General features: G+C 50.3%; 1 protein-coding gene across 1 annotated transcript in view; it reads left to right on the forward strand.

Annotated features, from left to right (window-relative positions):
* LOC140398650 (src kinase-associated phosphoprotein 1-like) overlaps nucleotides 1–17,506 on the forward strand; it is a 514,762-nt gene that overhangs the window by 322,833 nt on the left and 174,423 nt on the right. Inside the window, exons 7-9 of the mRNA XM_072487554.1 lie at nucleotides 4,041–4,124; nucleotides 4,846–4,964; nucleotides 12,022–12,085. Coding sequence (XP_072343655.1) covers nucleotides 4,041–4,124; nucleotides 4,846–4,964; nucleotides 12,022–12,085 — 267 coding nt within the window. The remainder of the gene's footprint in view (nucleotides 1–4,040; nucleotides 4,125–4,845; nucleotides 4,965–12,021; nucleotides 12,086–17,506) is intronic.

The raw sequence follows: 17,506 nt of genomic DNA on the forward strand, positions 1-17,506 counted from the left end.
GGTGCGATGCGGTTTGACCTGATCTCTCTTTCCCCCCTCCCCCCCCCCCCCCCCGCAACTTCCCAGTGCAACACGGTCCACCCCACCCCATTCACGAACTGAACCCCGCTTCCGGACTGACCACCCCCACCCCCCCAGTCTAACCCCCCTCCACTTCCTTCAGTCTGCCCCCCCCCCACCCCCCGATTACCCCTCCCCCTCCCCCTCCCTCCCATCTGGTTGGTTTATTAAGTATGTTCAAGGCTGAGATCGACAGATTTTTATCAGTAAGGGAATCAAGAGTTATGGGGATAAGGCAGGAAAGTGGAGTTAAGGATCAGCTATGGTCTCATGCTCCTACGTCTTATGGTCTTATGGACCCCCCCCCCCCCTCCCCCACTCCGGAGAGGGACATGTTGGGTGGCCAATATCAGGAATATAGGGGAGGGGCTGTTAGAGGTCTTGCAGAAATATCTCCAGGAATACATCCAAACAGAATAATAGGCGGGATAGGCGAAACTGCAAGCACGCCATCCGATAATTCTGAATCTTTCGAATGATGTCAGTGTGGAAACACTGCAGATGCCTTGAATTCGAATTGTATGATTCAACAAACCACATAAATAGTTTATTTTTTATTTTACTGGTTGATTTAGAGATAATAGAGATCAGTAATATAAAATGTCTGCAGTGTTAGGCTGAGAACGGCATTTTTAGTTAATTAGCGCAATCTGCCATTTTCGGCAAGGTTTTATCTCTTGCAATCAAGTAGCTAAGGTTTCACAAAATTTCCCTGTCAGTTTGAAAGACACTCTCATCTGCCAGTATTTCCACAGAGACCTCTTTTTCCCTAAGTGTCTTATATTGTTTCTTTGTGATCTACACAGTCCATTACACAGGAAGACATTGCTGATTGAATGTTGTGTTCATTACACAGGGGAGCACTGCCTGTCTCTGCCTTGTACAGGAGGGCGCCATCCTTTCTTAAAGTTAATTAAGATCAAAATTTCAGGAACAGGAAAAGGCCAGTAGGACCCAGCCAACCTGTCTGTTTTTAAAAAAAATCAGAATCCAAACCGAGCCTTCCCGCCATCGCCCTGAATCCCTTGTCTCTGCCGAAGCATATCCAGAAGCAGGAGAAGATCATCCAGCCTCTTGAGTCTGTTCCGCCATTCAATTAAATCACGGCTAAATTTTTATCTTCACTTTATCCACCCTTCTGGGTTCTGTCACCCTTACTAACCTTACCCAACAAACATTCATGAATCTGAGTTTCAAACGTCCTCCAGCTTCAGTAGTATTTTGGGGGCAGTACGTTCCACAATTCCACTTCCCCTTTGTGTGAGGAAGTGCTTCCTGACACTCCCTGAATGGCTTGGCTCGAATTCCTCAGTTTCTATCTCCTGTCAAAACCTTTAATTATCTTCAACACCCCAATTAGGTTCACCATTACTCTTCTACATCTGTTAGATTCTATCTCTATTAACCGCTTGAACAGATGTACACCAATCCATTCAGCGTCCAACCCCATTCCACATTTTATGTACCCTTCCAATGAAAAGTTACATTTGGTTCTCTCTGATTTCAATCTGGTCTCCTGAGGGATTCCACCCTCGTCCATTGTGGACAGTTTGCTAGATTCAATTTAGCCTGGGAAGGAAAAATCCTTTAGGTTTAGATTGATATCACCTGAAACATGTAGTACCAGGAAACTGATCAGGCTCTGGGCAGATAGTGATACAATCTGAGTTGTAGCAATGTGGGAATTACTAGATCAATGAAAGACCAGGAAACCACCCAGTTCTCCATCTGCCACCCTGGGCAGTCCCACAATGCAATGTTAATGCAGTTGTTGGTTAATCCCAGAAGTCGGCAGGACCCAATTATTGCTGAGGTGCTGCAATTTTTACCACCCCGCAGAGAATCCAGATGTGACGAGAGGAACATCATCTGCCAGCCTGCCAAGGGGTGGGTGAACAGTGATGTCATGGTAACATGCAATAAGAAAGGAAAGACCTGAATTGATATAGTGCCTTTCATGACCTCAGTGTCCCAAAGCTCATGGCCAATTAAATGCTTTATTCCAGTGGTTTTCAAACTTTTTTTCCGGGGACCCATTTTTACCAATCGGCCAACCTTCGGGACCCAACCCGGCCGACCTTCGCGATGCACGCCGGCCGACCTTCACGATCCACGCCGGCCGACCTTCGCGATCCACGCCGGCCGACCTTCGCGACCCACGACGGCCGACCTTCGCGACCCCCGCCGGCCGACCTTCGCGACCCACGACGGCCGACCTTCGCGACCCCCGCCGGCTGACCTTCGCGACCCCCGCCGGCCGGCCTTCGCGACCCCCGCCGGCTGACCTTCGTGACCCACACCGGCCGACCTTTGCAGCCCACGCCGGCCGACCTGCATGACCCACCATTTTCTCTTGCCTTGTTTGTTGCTGACAAAAATGGAGGAAATGGTTTTGGGTCCCTTTGTCCCCAATGGTCCCTTTGTCCCCCTAACTTGGAACAAAAAAGGCCGCGACCCTATAAAAAAGAATGCGGCCGCGCTGCGCATGCGTGCGCGATCATCGGGCATGCATGCGCAGTACGGCTGAATTTTAAAATCTGTTCCTAACCATTTTGAAGGCCGCTCGCAGCCGGCATTATTAAAAGCCGGCTGCTACGGTTGTTGCATGCGGATTTGCGCGATCGGGAGCGCCACGACGGACGGCTCCGTGACCCTCCGGACACCCGCCTGCGACCCACCCACGGGTCGCGCCCCTGGGTTTGACAATGCCTGCTTTATACAGTCACTTGGAGAAAGGTGGCAGAAAGTTTGAGATACAAACTAGGAGCGGAAGTCAGTCAGCCTTCTGAGATTGCTCCAACTTTCAATAACTGATCTTCTGCATCAATTCCATTTCCTTGCACCATCTCCATTATATCCCTTTGATTTCCTTCCTCAGGGCCCCAAAACATTTGATTTTGGTCTTGAATTTACTAAACGACTGAACGCCCACAAGCCACTGAGTGATGAAACTTCTCCTCGTTTCAGTCCTAAATGGTCAACCCTTTGTTTTGAGATTGTGACATGTTCTAAACTCCCTAGCTGGGAGCACAGTAAGCTCCCATAGGCAACAATGTAATAATGAGCAGAGAATAGTTAATGATATCAGTTGAGGGATAAAAATTGGCCAGGTTACAACAGAGACCTCCCTGGTTCTTCTTTGAAAAAGTGCCGTAGAATATATTTAATGAATGTTCTAACTCCCAATCCCAAGTTTTTTTGACTGGGAGCGATCATTTCCAGATTGCCAGGAAACCTCTAATTCCTCATCTAAGCCCATATTCTTCATGGTCAACTTTGACTGGATATGTCAGCAGGCTGTTCATCTTCAGTGATACGTGTGTTACCTCCAGACTTGACAATTCCAGCACTGCCCTGTCCGACCTCCCATCTTCCATCTAGAGCTCATTCAAAACTCTGCTGCTCCCACATCGTAACTCATTCAGGGTCGTTCAGCCACCACCTCCTATGTTGGCACCCAGTCCAGCAACACATCGGTGGAAAATAAAACTCATCCTCATGTTCAGTCCTTCCATGATCTTTGAAACCTCCACAGCCCCTACAACCCATCAGGATCTCCACGCTCTTCCAATTCGACCTCGTGCGCCTCCCCCATCGTAATCACTCCACCTTCGGAGGCTGTGCCTTCAGCTGTCCCAGATTCCTCCATAAACCTGTTGAGTATTTGATAATGCTCCTGTGGGCACCTTGAGATGTTTTACTACATTAAAGGCGCTATATAAATGCAAATTGTTGTTATGGGAGGATATCGAAATCAGTCCTGATCCTGTCCTCAAACAATATTCACACATACTATCAGCAGACTGGTTGTGTTGGGTGGGTGGGGAGAGGTGGTGGAGGGTGGGTGAGTGGGGAATGGAGTTGGGAGATTGGGGGAGGGATGGTGATGGGGAAGAATGTGGAAGTTCATTTTAACATCTCTAAATTCGATCTTTTTTGAGAATTAAATTCCGACTGCTCTTCCGTTTATTTTTCTTTAGATCACAGTTTCTTTGGTTCCGAGTGGCAGAGGCGTTTCTGTGTGTTGAACACAAATATGTTCTACTACTACGGCAACGAGAAAGGTATCAGTACCAATCATTGCAATGTCTTCGTGGTCATCTACACTGAACTGCCGCTGAAATTCAGATTTCTAAACCCCCTTTTACATTGACCAGGGATTTACACCTTCATATTCACAAGACATGTGCGTCTCTGGCAAGGCAGACATTCATCACCCTGAGGTTTTTGTGCAACTGAATGGCTTGTTTAGCCAGTTCAGAGGGCAAGAAAGAGTTGACCACTTTGAGGTAGAACATGCTATTGTCTGTTTGTAGACCTGAGTTTTCAGTGGAACTCTGAATGTGGGGAGATGATGATGTAGCGGTAATGTCACTGGACGAATAATCCGGATGCCCAGGTTAATGCTATGGAACTGGGCAACTAGTGATATTTAAATTCAATCAATAAATCTGCAATATAAAGCTAGTCTGAGTAATGGCGACCGTTAGAACTATTATTGTTTGCAAAAACTCATCTAATCTAATGTCCTTCAGGGAAGGGTATCTGCCACCGTTCCCCTGGTCTGGCCTGAGTGTGACTCCAGACTCTAAGCAGTGTGCTGAAATAGCTAAGCAAGCCACTCGGTTGTCAAGGACAACTAGGGATGGGTCACGAATGCTGGTTTTGCCACCAATGTCCAAATCCCGTTGAAAGAATTTTAAAAATGGAAATGTAGTTCCAGCTCCACGTTGTTTGTCGCGTTGTCCCGACTTTGGTCCAGTTTATTTCTTTGGTTTCTTGCAGATAAGCAGCAGCGAGGGGCCTTTTATTTCTACCAAGCTTACCTGGTTTCAAACCTCCGGAAAGATCCCAAGAAGAATGCCTGCTTTGAGGTCATTAGTTCAGACAAGAAGGTGTATCAGGTATGAACTCCCCCGTTTCATCCAATGTCTTTGTAACTGTGAGGATCTGGAGGTGAAAGTGTTTAATTTAGCAGCTTCAAAATATTTGGATGATAAAAGGCTGCATTTGTGGACCTTTCCACAATCTCAGAACATTCATTTGTGCTTTTTATAGCCAACCCAAGCAGATTTTAAGAATAGTTTCTGTTAGACCATAAGACACAGGAGCAGAATTAGGCCACTCGGCCCATCGAGTCTGCTCCGCCATTCAATCATGGCTGATATTTTTCTCATCCCCATTCTCCTGCCTTCTCTCCATAACCCCTGATCCCCTTATTAATCAAGGACCTATCTATCTCTGACTTAAAGACACTCAGAGAATTGGCCTCCACAGCCTTCTGCGGCAAAGAGTTCCACAGATTCACCACCCTCTGGCTGAAGAAACTCCTCCTCATCTCTGTTTTAAAGGATCGTCCCTTTAGTCTGAGATGGTGTCCTCTGCTTCTAGTTTTTCCTACAAGTGGAAACATCCTCTCCACATCCACTCTATCCAGGCCTCGCAGTATCCTGTAAGTTTCAATAAGATCCCCCCTCATCCTCCTAAACTACAACGTGTACAGACCCAGAGTTCTCAACCATTGTTGGAAATGCAGCCACCAATTTGCACACAGCATGCGCACAGACAGAGCAATAAGATAATGACCAGATCAGCAAGGAAATCTCCCCTGCTCACATTGGAAATAGTGCCGGGGGATCATTTGCAGCCAGACAAAAGGGCAGGCAGGCTTCAGTTTGAAATCTCACCTGAAAGCTGGAACCTCTGACAGTGCAGCACTCCCTCAGTACTGACCCTCTGACAGTGCGGCACTCCCTCAGTACTGACCCTCTGACAGTGCAGCACTCCCTCAGTACTGACCCTCTGACAGTGCAGCACTCCCTCAGTACTGACCCTCTGACAGTGCAGCACTCCCTCAGTACTGACCCTCTGACAGTGCAGCACTCCCTCAGTACTGACCCTCTGACAGTGCAGCACTCCCTCAGTACTGACACTCTGACAGTGCAGCACTCCCTCAGTACTGATCCTCTGACAGTGCAGCACTCCCTCAGTACTGACCCTCTGACAGTGCAGCACTCCCTCAGTACTGACCCTCTGACAGTGCAGCACTCCCTCAGTACTGACCCTCTGACAGTGCAGCACTCCCTCAGTACTGACCCTCTGACACTGCGGCACTCCCTCAGTACTGACCCTCTGACAGTGCGGCACTCCCTCAGTACTGACCCTCTGACAGTGCAGCACTCCCTCAGTACTGACCCTCCGACAGTGCAGCACTCCCTCAGTACTGACCCTCTGACAGTGCAGCACTCCCTCAGTACTGACCCTCTGACAGTGCAGCACTCCCTCAGTACTGACCCTCTGACAGTGCAGCACTCCCTCAGCACTGACCCTATGACAGTGCAGCACTCCCTCAGCGCTGACCCTCTGACAGTGCAGCACTCCCTCAGTGCTGACCCTCTGACAGCGCAGCACTCCCTCAGTGCTGACCCTCTGACAGTGCAGCACTCCCTCAGTGCTGACCCTCTGACAGTGCAGCACTCCCTCAGTACTGACCCTCTGACAGTGCAGCACTCCCTCAGTACTGACCCTCTGACAGTGCAGCACTCCCTCAGTACTGACCCTCTGACAGTGCAGCACTCCCTCAGTACTGACACTCTGACAGTGCAGCACTCCCTCAGTACTGATCCTCTGACAGTGCAGCACTCCCTCAGTACTGACCCTCTGACAGTGCAGCACTCCCTCAGTACTGACCCTCTGACAGTGCAGCACTCCCTCAGTACTGACCCTCTGACAGTGCAGCATCCCTCAGTACTGACCCTCTGACACTGCGGCACTCCCTCAGTACTGACCCTCTGACAGTGCGGCACTCCCTCAGTACTGACCCTCTGACAGTGCAGCACTCCCTCAGTACTGACCCTCCGACAGTGCAGCACTCCCTCAGTACTGACCCTCTGACAGTGCAGCACTCCCTCAGTACTGACCCTCTGACAGTGCAGCACTCCCTCAGTACTGACCCTCTGACAGTGCAGCACTCCCTCAGCACTGACCCTATGACAGTGCAGCACTCCCTCAGCGCTGACCCTCTGACAGTGCAGCACTCCCTCAGTGCTGACCCTCTGACAGCGCAGCACTCCCTCAGTGCTGACCCTCTGACAGTGCAGCACTCCCTCAGTGCTGACCCTCTGACAGTGCAGCACTCCCTCAGTACTGACCCTCTGACAGTGCAGCACTCCCTCAGCACTTACCCTCTGACAGTGCAGCACTCCCTCAGTACTGACCCTCTGACAGTGCAGCACTCCCTCAGTACTGACCCTCTGACAGTGCAGCATTCCCTCAGTACTGACCCTCTGACAGTGCAGCTTTCCCTCAGTACTGACCCTCTGAGAGTGCAGCTTTCCCTCAGTACTGACCCTCTGACAGTGCAGCACTCCCTCAGCACTCCCTCAGTACTGACCCTCTGACAGTGCAGCACCCCCTCAGTACTGACCCTCTGACAGTGCGGCACTCCCTCAGTACCGACCCTCTGACAGTGCAGCACACCCTCAGTACTGACCCTCAGACAGTGCAGCACTCCCTCAGTACTGACCCTCTGACAGTGCAGCACTCCCTCAGCACTGACCCTCTGACACTGCAGCACTCCCTCAGTACTGACCCTCTGACAGTGCAGCACTCCCTCGGCACTGACCCTCTGACAGTGCAGCACTCCCTCAGTACTGACCCTCTGACAGTGCGGCAATCCCTCAGCACTGACCCTCTGACAGTGCAGCACTCCCTCAGTAGTGACTCTCTGACAGTGCGGCACTCCCTCAGTACTGACCCTCTGACAGTGCGACACTCCCTCAGTACTGACCCTCTGACAGTGCAGCACTCCCTCAGTACTGACCCTCAGACAGTGCAGCAATCCCTCAGCACTGACCCTCTGACAGTGCAGCACTCCCTCAGTACTGATCCTCTGACAGTGCAGCTCTCCCTCAGTACTGACCCTCTGACAGTGCAGCACTCCCTCAGTACTGACCCTCTGACAGTGCAGCACTCCATCAGCATTGACCCTCTGACAGTGCAGCACTCCCTCAGTACTGACCCTCTGACAGTGCAGCACTCCCTCCGCACTGACCCTCTGACAGTGAAGCACTCCCTCAGTACTGACCCTCTGACAGTGCGGCAATCCCTCAGCACTGACCCTCTGACAGTGCAGCACTCCCTCAGTACTGACCCTCTGACAGTGAAGCACTCCCTCAGTACTGACCCTCTGACAGTGCGGCACTCCCTCAGTACTGACCCTCTGACAGTGCGGCACTCCCTCCGCACTGACCCTCTGACAGTGAAGCACTCCCTCAGTACTGACCCTCTGACAGTGCGGCACTCCCTCAGTACTGACCCTCTGACAGTGCGGCAATCCCTCAGTACTGACCGTCTGACAGTGCAGCTCTCCCTCAGTACTGACCCTCTGACAGTACAGCACTCCCTCAGTACTGACCCTCTGACAGTGCGGCACTCCCTCAGTACTGACCCTCTGACAGTGCGGCACTCCCTCCGCACTGACCCTCTGACAGTGAAGCACTCCCTCAGTACTGACCCTCTGACAGTGCGGCACTCCCTCAGTACTGACCCTCTGACAGTGCGGCAATCCCTCAGTACTGACCCTCTGACAGTGCAGCACTCCCTCAGCACTGACCCTCTGACAGTGCAGCACTCCCTCAGTACTGACCCTCTGACAGTGCAGCACTCCCTCAGTACTGATCCTCTGACTGTGCAGCTCTCCCTCAGCACTGACCCTCTCGCAGAGTCATGCTCTGGGGACCCAGGTTCAAATCCCTCCATGGCAGATGGTGAAATTTGAATTCAGTAAAAATCTGGAATTGAAAGACTAAAAGGCGACCATAAACCATTGTCGTAAAAACCCATCCGGTTCACTCATGTCCATTAGGAAGGAAATGTGCCATCCTTACCTGGACTGGCCAACATCTGACTCAAGATCCACAACAATGTAGTTGACACTTAACCTGAGGGATGGACAATAAAAGCTGACCCGGCAGGGACGCCCACATCCCATGAGTGAATGAACAAAAAAGATGGTCACCATTTATTGTTAAAATTATACATGCCTTAATAAAATATTTTCAACAAAAAAAAAAGATGGTCACCATAATGCTCATCAACCCCATCAAATTTAAGCGTGGAACTAGCTAATGGTAATGTTGATGTGAGATTAAGATAATAGTTGAATATTTGCGCCCAATGTGCATTAAAATAAAGTTGAGAGACACACTCATTTTTCATGTCACCTTAGACGTTCTTCACAGCCTACCCCTTGGACAAAGTTTCTGGTTACTTGCCCTAATATCTCCTTCTGTGCAAATGTTAGTTCAATGTCAAATTTTATCTGATGTCGCTCCTGTAAAACATTTTGGCATGTTTTTACTGTGTTAAATGCCCTTTATAAATGCAAGTCGTTATTTGGTTACGCTGAAACAATTAATGGAGGGGACCACATAAAGAATGCTCTCTTCCTTCCCAGGGTTTGAAGTAGGAGTGACACGAAAGCATCCTGGTGAAAGACTGATCCCCGTGCCCTCCTCCCTCAGGCAGGGGAGCACTAGGTACCACCTCCACCCTCCCTCTGTGTCACCTCCAGAAGTTCCTGCTGCATGCCCATCTGTGGGGATCTCTCTCTCTCCATCGCATTCTTCACTGCAGTCTCCTGCTCCTCTGGGACTTGCTCCCCGTTAAAAGCCAAATCGATTTTAAATAAACAAGTTGGAATTTGTGTCTGCTAAGCTGTCTCTGTGGCGGACCTGTATACATGCACTGGGGTGATCCTCGGTGCACTGAATTAGATTCTCAGTGCATTCCCTACCACAAGATCAGATTCCTCTGGCGCCTCCTCCAGCATCTATAAATTGTGTATAATTAGGTTTATAGTGAGTGTGATTATTAGCTGGAATGAAGGCCAGGCACCGATGATAGATTGCTGCTGAAGGTGTATATTATTCAGAATATGGGCTAACTTCCTAATTGAATGTTTAACTTTTTTAAGAATGGGATCTATGTGCAAAGAAGCATTTCTGCACAGTGCTGGGTATTTAGCATCATCTCTAATGCGAGTGCAATAATAGGATAAAAGTTTAAAGATCAAATTATCGTACGTGTATCGTCCATCTGTCTCTCCCCTTCCCAGGATTTTACCCTCATAAAGAAACCACAAATTAAAGGGTCAACTATGAGGCCAGGTTACACAAATGTCACTTCTATTCCCTTGAGTCTGGATTAGAAGGTTGACATGTTAGACGTTTTAGTTGCTGTGATATGAAGAATCTAAAGTTCTGTTCCTTTTTCACAAACACACATTTCCTTCCAACAGCCTTTGCACAAAACCTCACTACACATCACCTGACAGAGGCCACCTGAAGCCCCTTTACATATCAGTGTCAATTAATGGATACTTAACATAAACGAGACAACTAATTGCAATGTCTCTTAACCCATTACTTAACAGACAGGTTATCGCATCAGTCTTTAAAGTGATAAAGGGATTGGTAGAGTAGAGTAGAGACAGAGAAACTGTTTCCTTTGCTGGATAAATCAAGAACAATTGGGAACATAATTGCCGTTCCTTCACTATCTCTGGGTCAAAGCTCTGGGGCACCCTCCCTAAAAACACTGGGTGTGCCCAAACCACATGGACTGCAGCGGTTCGAGAGCAGCTCCTTCTGAAGGCGAAGCAATAAATGCAGGACTAGCCGGCGACGACCATATCCCATGAACACATTTTTTTAAATTCAGGGGTGAGATCAGGAAACATTCTTCTTTGCCCAGGGTGTTGATGCGACCAACCCTGGAGTATTGTGCATGGGGTGGGTCTCCTTACTGGAGGAGCAATTCTCCTTAACTTCGAGGGATTCCCCTGTGAGGAAAGATTGAGTAGATTGGGCCTTTGAAGCTTGATTCTTTGGAGTTTAGAAAAATGAGAGCTTCCCTTGTTGAAATATATAATATTCTGAAAGGGTTTGACTGATTATCTGTGAAGAGGCTTCTCCCCGTGGCTGGAGAGTCGAGCACTAGGGGTCAATGTTTAAGGAGAAGGGGTTGGCCATTTGGGTCTCAGATTAGGGGCAATGTCTTCACTTGGAGGCTTGTGAATCTTTGGAATTCGCTACCCCCACAAAGCTGTGAATGCTCAAGTCGATGAATATGTTGAAGACTGAGATCGATAGATTTTTGAGAACGGTGGGAATCGAGGGACAGGGCGGGAAAATGGAGCTGATATGGAAGCTCAGCCATGATCCTATTGAATGTGGAGCATGTTCGATGGGCCAAATGGCCTCCGCCTGCTCCTCTCTCTTGTTATTTGTTTTGGGCCGAAGGGTAGTGGAAATCTGGATCTGACTTCCTGCAAAAGACTGTGGAGCTGAGGTCCAAAAGGATTGAGGTTGATGAGATTTACGTCAGGTGAGAACATTAAGGGTTACAAGACCAAGATGTTTAGATGGAGTTAAGATACAAATTGATGTAATTGAATGAAAGAACAGATGGGATGGTCAGGTAGTTGGGATGTGGGTGGGGGGAATGGGAGGGTCGAGTGCTGTTACGCGATCTACTGAAAAACGATCCCATGGAACTATTTTGAAGATTATGACAGTTCCCCCTGGTATCCTGGCCAATGTTTACCCCTCAACAGACATTAAAAAGAGATAGATTATCTGGTCATATCTCATTGCTGTTTCTGGGATCTTGCTGTGTACAAATTGACTGTTATATTTCCCACATCACAGTAGTGACCATATTTCAAAAGTATGCCATTGACTTTGGGTCATCCTGAAGTTGTGAAATGTGCTACAGAAATCTAAGTCACGACTTTTGGTTCTTTGCAGTGTGACATGCTGTATATTATTTGATGTGTCTCCCCATGTTTTAGTGTCTTGCAATTTCAGTTGTGGAATGTTACTTTGTAAAACTGTGCTGAAACGCAGCGGAGGAGACGCCGATTGTTTCCATCTGAGAAATAATTCTTCCTCTTTCCAGTTCACTGCATCAAACAATCGGGAGGCCAGAGAGTGGGTCGATCACATCTCCTTTGTGCTGAAAGGTAAATATATATTTATCGGCTGTGGAATTTTGTAGGGAGGCAGAGATGGTGAACTCCGCGGTAAATGGGGAGTGTGCACTCCCATATCCTGCTGCTAAACATCTCCGTGCTAACTCCTGTACACGTGTGGGTTCAGCATAGTAGACAAGCTGATACTACAGATCCAGCTTTTAGCAAGTCTGGTTGCATGAAACACTGATGAGTAATGAGGTTTTATCGCAGGAACATTGTCTGTCTCTACCCCTGTGTCCGTTCATCGGCTGCTAAACCCCTCATTCATGCCTTTGTTACCTCCAAACACAACTATTCCAATGCTCTCTTTTCCCCATCTTCCACCTTCAGTAAACTTCAGCTGGTCCAAAACCCTGCTGCCATTTTCCTTCCTCGCTGATCTGTATTGACACCAGTCTAGCAAAGCCGACATTTATACATTTCCATTATTGTTTTTAAATTCTTCTGTGGCCTTCACCGCTCTCGATTCTCTGTAACCTCCTCCAGCCTCACACCCCTCCAGCCTCACACCCCTCCAGCCTCGCACCCCTCCACCCTCGCACCCCTCCACCCTCGCACCCCTCCAGCCTCACACCCCTCCAGCCTCACACCCCTCCAGCCTCACACCCCTCCAGCCTCACACCCCTCCAGCCTCGCACCCCTCCACCCTCGCACCCCTCCACCCTCGCACCCCTCCACCCTCGCACCCCTCCACCCTCGCACCCCTCCACCCTCGCACCCCTCAAGCCTCACACCCCTCCACCCTCGCACCCCTCCAGCCTCGCACCCCTCCAGCCTCGCAGCCCTCCAGCCTCGCACCCCTCCAGCCTCGCACCCCTCCAGCCTCGCACCCCTACAGCCTCGCACCCCTCCACCCTCGCACCCCTCCACCCTCGCACCCCTCCACCCTCGCACCCCTCCACCCTCGCACCCCTCCACCCTCGCACCCCTCCACCCTCGCACCCCTCCACCCTCGCACCCCTCCACCCTCGCACCCCTCCACCCTCGCACCCCTCCACCCTCGCACCCCTCCACCCTCGCACCCCTCCACCCTCGCACCCCTCCACCCTCGCACCCCTCCACCCTCGCACCCCTCCACCCTCGCACCCCTCCACCCTCGCACCCCTCCACCCTCGCACCCCTCCACCCTCGCACCCCTCCACCCTCGCACCCCTCCACCCTCGCACCCCTCCACCCTCGCACCCCTCCACCCTCGCACCCCTCCCACATCTCTCCAATTCTGGCCTCATGAGCATTCACCATTTTGGTGGTTCCACATTTGGCGGCTGTCGTATCAGCTGCTTGCCATTCCCTCCCTAAACCTCTCTCTCCGCATATGGGATGCTTCTTAAAACCTATCCTTTTTTTATTAAGGACATGGTGGGGTCCACACTGAGCAAAATCAGGAACAAAGTTTAATCTACACAAACGATATGTAGACCACCTGGTAGATCACGACTGGCTTCCTCTCTGATTGGCACATTACTGGCCGACGTTTTATATATTGGTTAATAGAGATACCCCGCCCCTAGCGAGGGAGCTCGTACTCCGCGAGGACCACAGGGAAGTCAAGCATTCCCACCCTGCAGGCTCCGTGCAGAATATTACACCTTTAACCAAGCTTTTGGTCACCTGCCATAAAATCCGTTTCTCTGGCTGTGTCAGATTTCATTCAGTAAGACAGAATTGCACAGAAACGAACCAACTTGTCTGTCCTGGTGATCATGCTCCACATGAGAGACCCCTTCTATTCCATCTGTCTCCTCTTAGTCTTTCAGCAAATCTGTCACTCTTAATTATTTGGTTTTGTATTCAAAGCCTTTAACCTATTCTCCTGAGTCACTTCCTGTGGTAACAAATTGCGCATTCCAACTGGCCAATCTTCTCCCTATTGGATAACTAACTTGTATTCATGGCCCCGCAATCCCCGCAAATAGAAACATCGGGCAGAATTTAATGGCGCGTGCTGGAGCGGGCATTGGGGTTGCCAACGCTGGCTGGGCAAATAGCAATGGATGCCGGAAAGCCCGTGAGGTGTGAGCAGGTGAAGCTGGTTCCTCTGTTGGAGAAAGAGGAGCCAATCACCTTAAAGTTAAAGCCATACCTGCTAAACAGATCCCCCCCCCCCCCCCCCCCCCCCCGCACCCGCAGAACAACAACGTTTTAAGGAGAACATTGAATGTTTGGGTAGTGGATTTTGGGGGAGGGCCTGCAACAGGCTGGCATTCATTCTCCATTGGCCTCGTTAAAAACCCACATCCAATTACCTTTTCCTGAGCAGCTCACAAACCTTTTTAAAAATGGCTCTGGTTGTTGGCACTGAGGGCACAGGCCCCACACATGCAGTGTCAGCATTAAAGATGATGCAGAGCAACGAAACACAGAAGAAAGTTTCCACCCTGCTTCCCTCACAGAATCGCACGGTGCAGAAGAGCCCCCCCCCCCCATCCCATTGAGCCTGCACGACCTGTGAAAAGCACCTGCCCACCTAATCCCACTTGCCAGCACTGGGCCGTGAATCTGAAGACGTTCCAACTGCTCATCCAGGTACTTTTTAAAGGATGTGAGGCAACCCGCCTCTACCCCCCTCCCAGGCAGTGTGTTCCAGACCCTCACCACCCTCTGGGTAAAAAGGTTTTCCTCAAATCCCCCCTAAATCTCCTGCCGTTCACCTTGAACCTGCATCCCCTGGTGACTGACCCTTTAACTGAGGGGAATAGCTGCTCCCTATCCACCCTGTCCATGTCCGTCATGATATTGTCCACCTTGATCAGGTCACCCCCTCAGTTTCCTCTGCTCCAGAGAAAATAACCCAAGCCTATCCAACCTCTCTTCATAATTTAAATGTTCCACCCCAGGCAACATCCTGGTGAATGTTCCTCCTCTGCCCCCCCCCCCCCCCCCCCCCCTCCAGTGCAATCGTGTCCTTATAATGTGGTGACCAGAATTACACACAGTCCTCCAGCTGTGGCCTCACAAAGTTCTGTACAACTCCAACATGACATCCCTGCTTTTGTAATCTATGCCTCAACTGATAAGGACAAGTGTCCCATATGCCTTTTTCACCCCCCTATTAACCTGCTCTTCTGCCTTCAGAGATCTATGGACAAACACGGCAAGGTCCCTTTGATCCTCGGAACGTCCCAGGGTCAGGCCGTTCATTGAATACTCCCTTGTTAAATTACTCCTTCCAAAATGTGTCACCTCACACTTCTCAGAATTAAAATCCAGCTGCCACGTTTCTGCCCATTTGACCATCCCGTCGATATCTAGCCCAAGACACTCCACCTCACTGTTAACCATCCGGCCTATCTTTGTGTCACCTGCAAACCTACTGATCCTACTCCCCACGTAGTCATCTATGTTGTTTATAGAAATGACGAATAATAGGGGACCCCGAACAGATCCCACTGGACAGTGACTTCCAGTCACTAAAGCAGTCTCTCATCACCCCCACTCTCGTACAACTAAATCCATTTTGAATCCACCTGATCAAGCAACCCTGTAACCCAGGTGCATTTGCCTTCTTTATAAGTCTCCCATGTGGGACCTTGTCAAAGGCTTTGCTGAAATCCATATAAACTACATTAACTGCACTACCCTCATCTACACACCTGGTCACCTCTTCAAAAAGGTCAATCAAATTTGTTAGGCATGACCTCCCTCTGACAAAATCATGCTGACTATCCCCCAGCACCCACCTCAACCACCTGTCCAGCTTCAATCCCCAGAACTCGGTCCAGCACTGCTCCGTCCCTCGCTGGACCATCTACATATTGACCTAAAACATTCTGCATACATTTTAAGAAATCTACTCCATCTAAGCCCTTAATGCAATGGGCAGAATCTAAGGATCTACTGGTTGCATTGCATCCGCGAATCAGCGCAGTGCAACACGACCTGGAAGATCCGGTTTCCGTGATCTACCCGGCTCGCCATGCCTCACAAGATCCAACGTGATCCAACGTGATCTTGCGAGACTTCGCGATGTGAATCCTGCGCATTGTGGGTAGGATCACTTTCTAGCAAGTCTGCAAATTAGACAGCGACTCTCATTCTAATATCTAACCAAGGCGCTGGGATCTAACCCACTCGCCTCGGAGACCTCAGGAGAGTGCCAGTCAGCATTGGTCAATTTTTGCATGGCGGTGATCGGGCCGGGGTGTGCCCTGCACAGGTGGGGTGAGCCTCCTTAGAATGAATTGGGGCTCCGGGTTGGGGGGGGGGGGGGGGGGTGAAGTTTAGGGGATGCGTCGGGTGGCATCCCGATCGCACGCTGCACTGATAAGTTCTGGCGAGGGGAGTTGGGGAGTTCCTCTGGGCAGGAAGCGGGGCGAAGTGCGGTCTCGTAGGGGAGTTCCCTGCTGAGGCCCCCTTTCTACCTGGATTGGGGTTCGATATCGGGGTGTTCCTCGCCACTCTGAGACTCCGCCTCCATTTCAACCTAATATAATTATCTCATTGTTATTATTATTTGTCCCACAATTTTCCGCTGACTATCTGGGGGTCTATAATAAACACCTAGCAATGTGGCTGCTACTTCTGTATTCCTAAATTCTATCCACAAAGCATCATTCAATGCCTCCTCCAAGATTTCGGGTGCAATTCTCTGGCTGCATTGCCCGCGTGCGAGAGCACAATGTGCCCGGAGAATCCCAGGAGACGCCTCCCATGGGATTCCCGGCAGCCACGCAGGATTCCCCCAAATCCCAAGAGGCATCGGAATCGGAAACCCCGCCCAAAAAGGACGGGGCCAAATGGTGCTCGCAGAAGTCGGTTGTAAACCTACTTAAGGCCTACTACCCGGGATCTATCACCCTCCCTCGATTCACCGGCCTCTGATTAGGGGTGTGGCAGGACACCGTTACCAGACTGCTTCATTGTGACACTGACTGTGGGGACACTGTTCCCAGACTGCTTCATTGTGACACTGACTGTGGGGACACTGTTCCCAGACTGCTTCATTGTGACGCTGACTGCGAGGACACCGTTCCCAGACTGCTTCATTGTGACACTGACTGTGGGGACACTGTTCCCAGACTGCTTCATTGTGACACTTACTGCGAGGACATTGTTCCCAGACTGCTTCTCTGTGAAACTGACTGCGAGGACACCGTTCCCAGACTGCTTCATTGTGACGCTGACTGCGAGGACACAGTTCCCAGACTGCTTCATTGTGACGCTGACTGTGAGGACACCGTTCCCGGACTGCTTCACTGTGACGCTGACTGCGAGGACACCGTTCCCAGACTGCTTCACTGTGACGCTGACTGCGAGGACACCGTTCCCAGACTGCTTCACTGTGACGCTGACTGCGAGGACACCGTTCCCAGACTACATCACTGTGACGCTGACTGCGAGGACACCGTTCCCAGACTACTTCACTGTGACGCTGACTGCGAGGACACCGTTCCCAGACTACTTCACTGT

Source organism: Scyliorhinus torazame, chromosome 21 (assembly GCF_047496885.1).
Source record: "Scyliorhinus torazame isolate Kashiwa2021f chromosome 21, sScyTor2.1, whole genome shotgun sequence".
Lineage (NCBI taxonomy): Eukaryota > Metazoa > Chordata > Chondrichthyes > Carcharhiniformes > Scyliorhinidae > Scyliorhinus > Scyliorhinus torazame.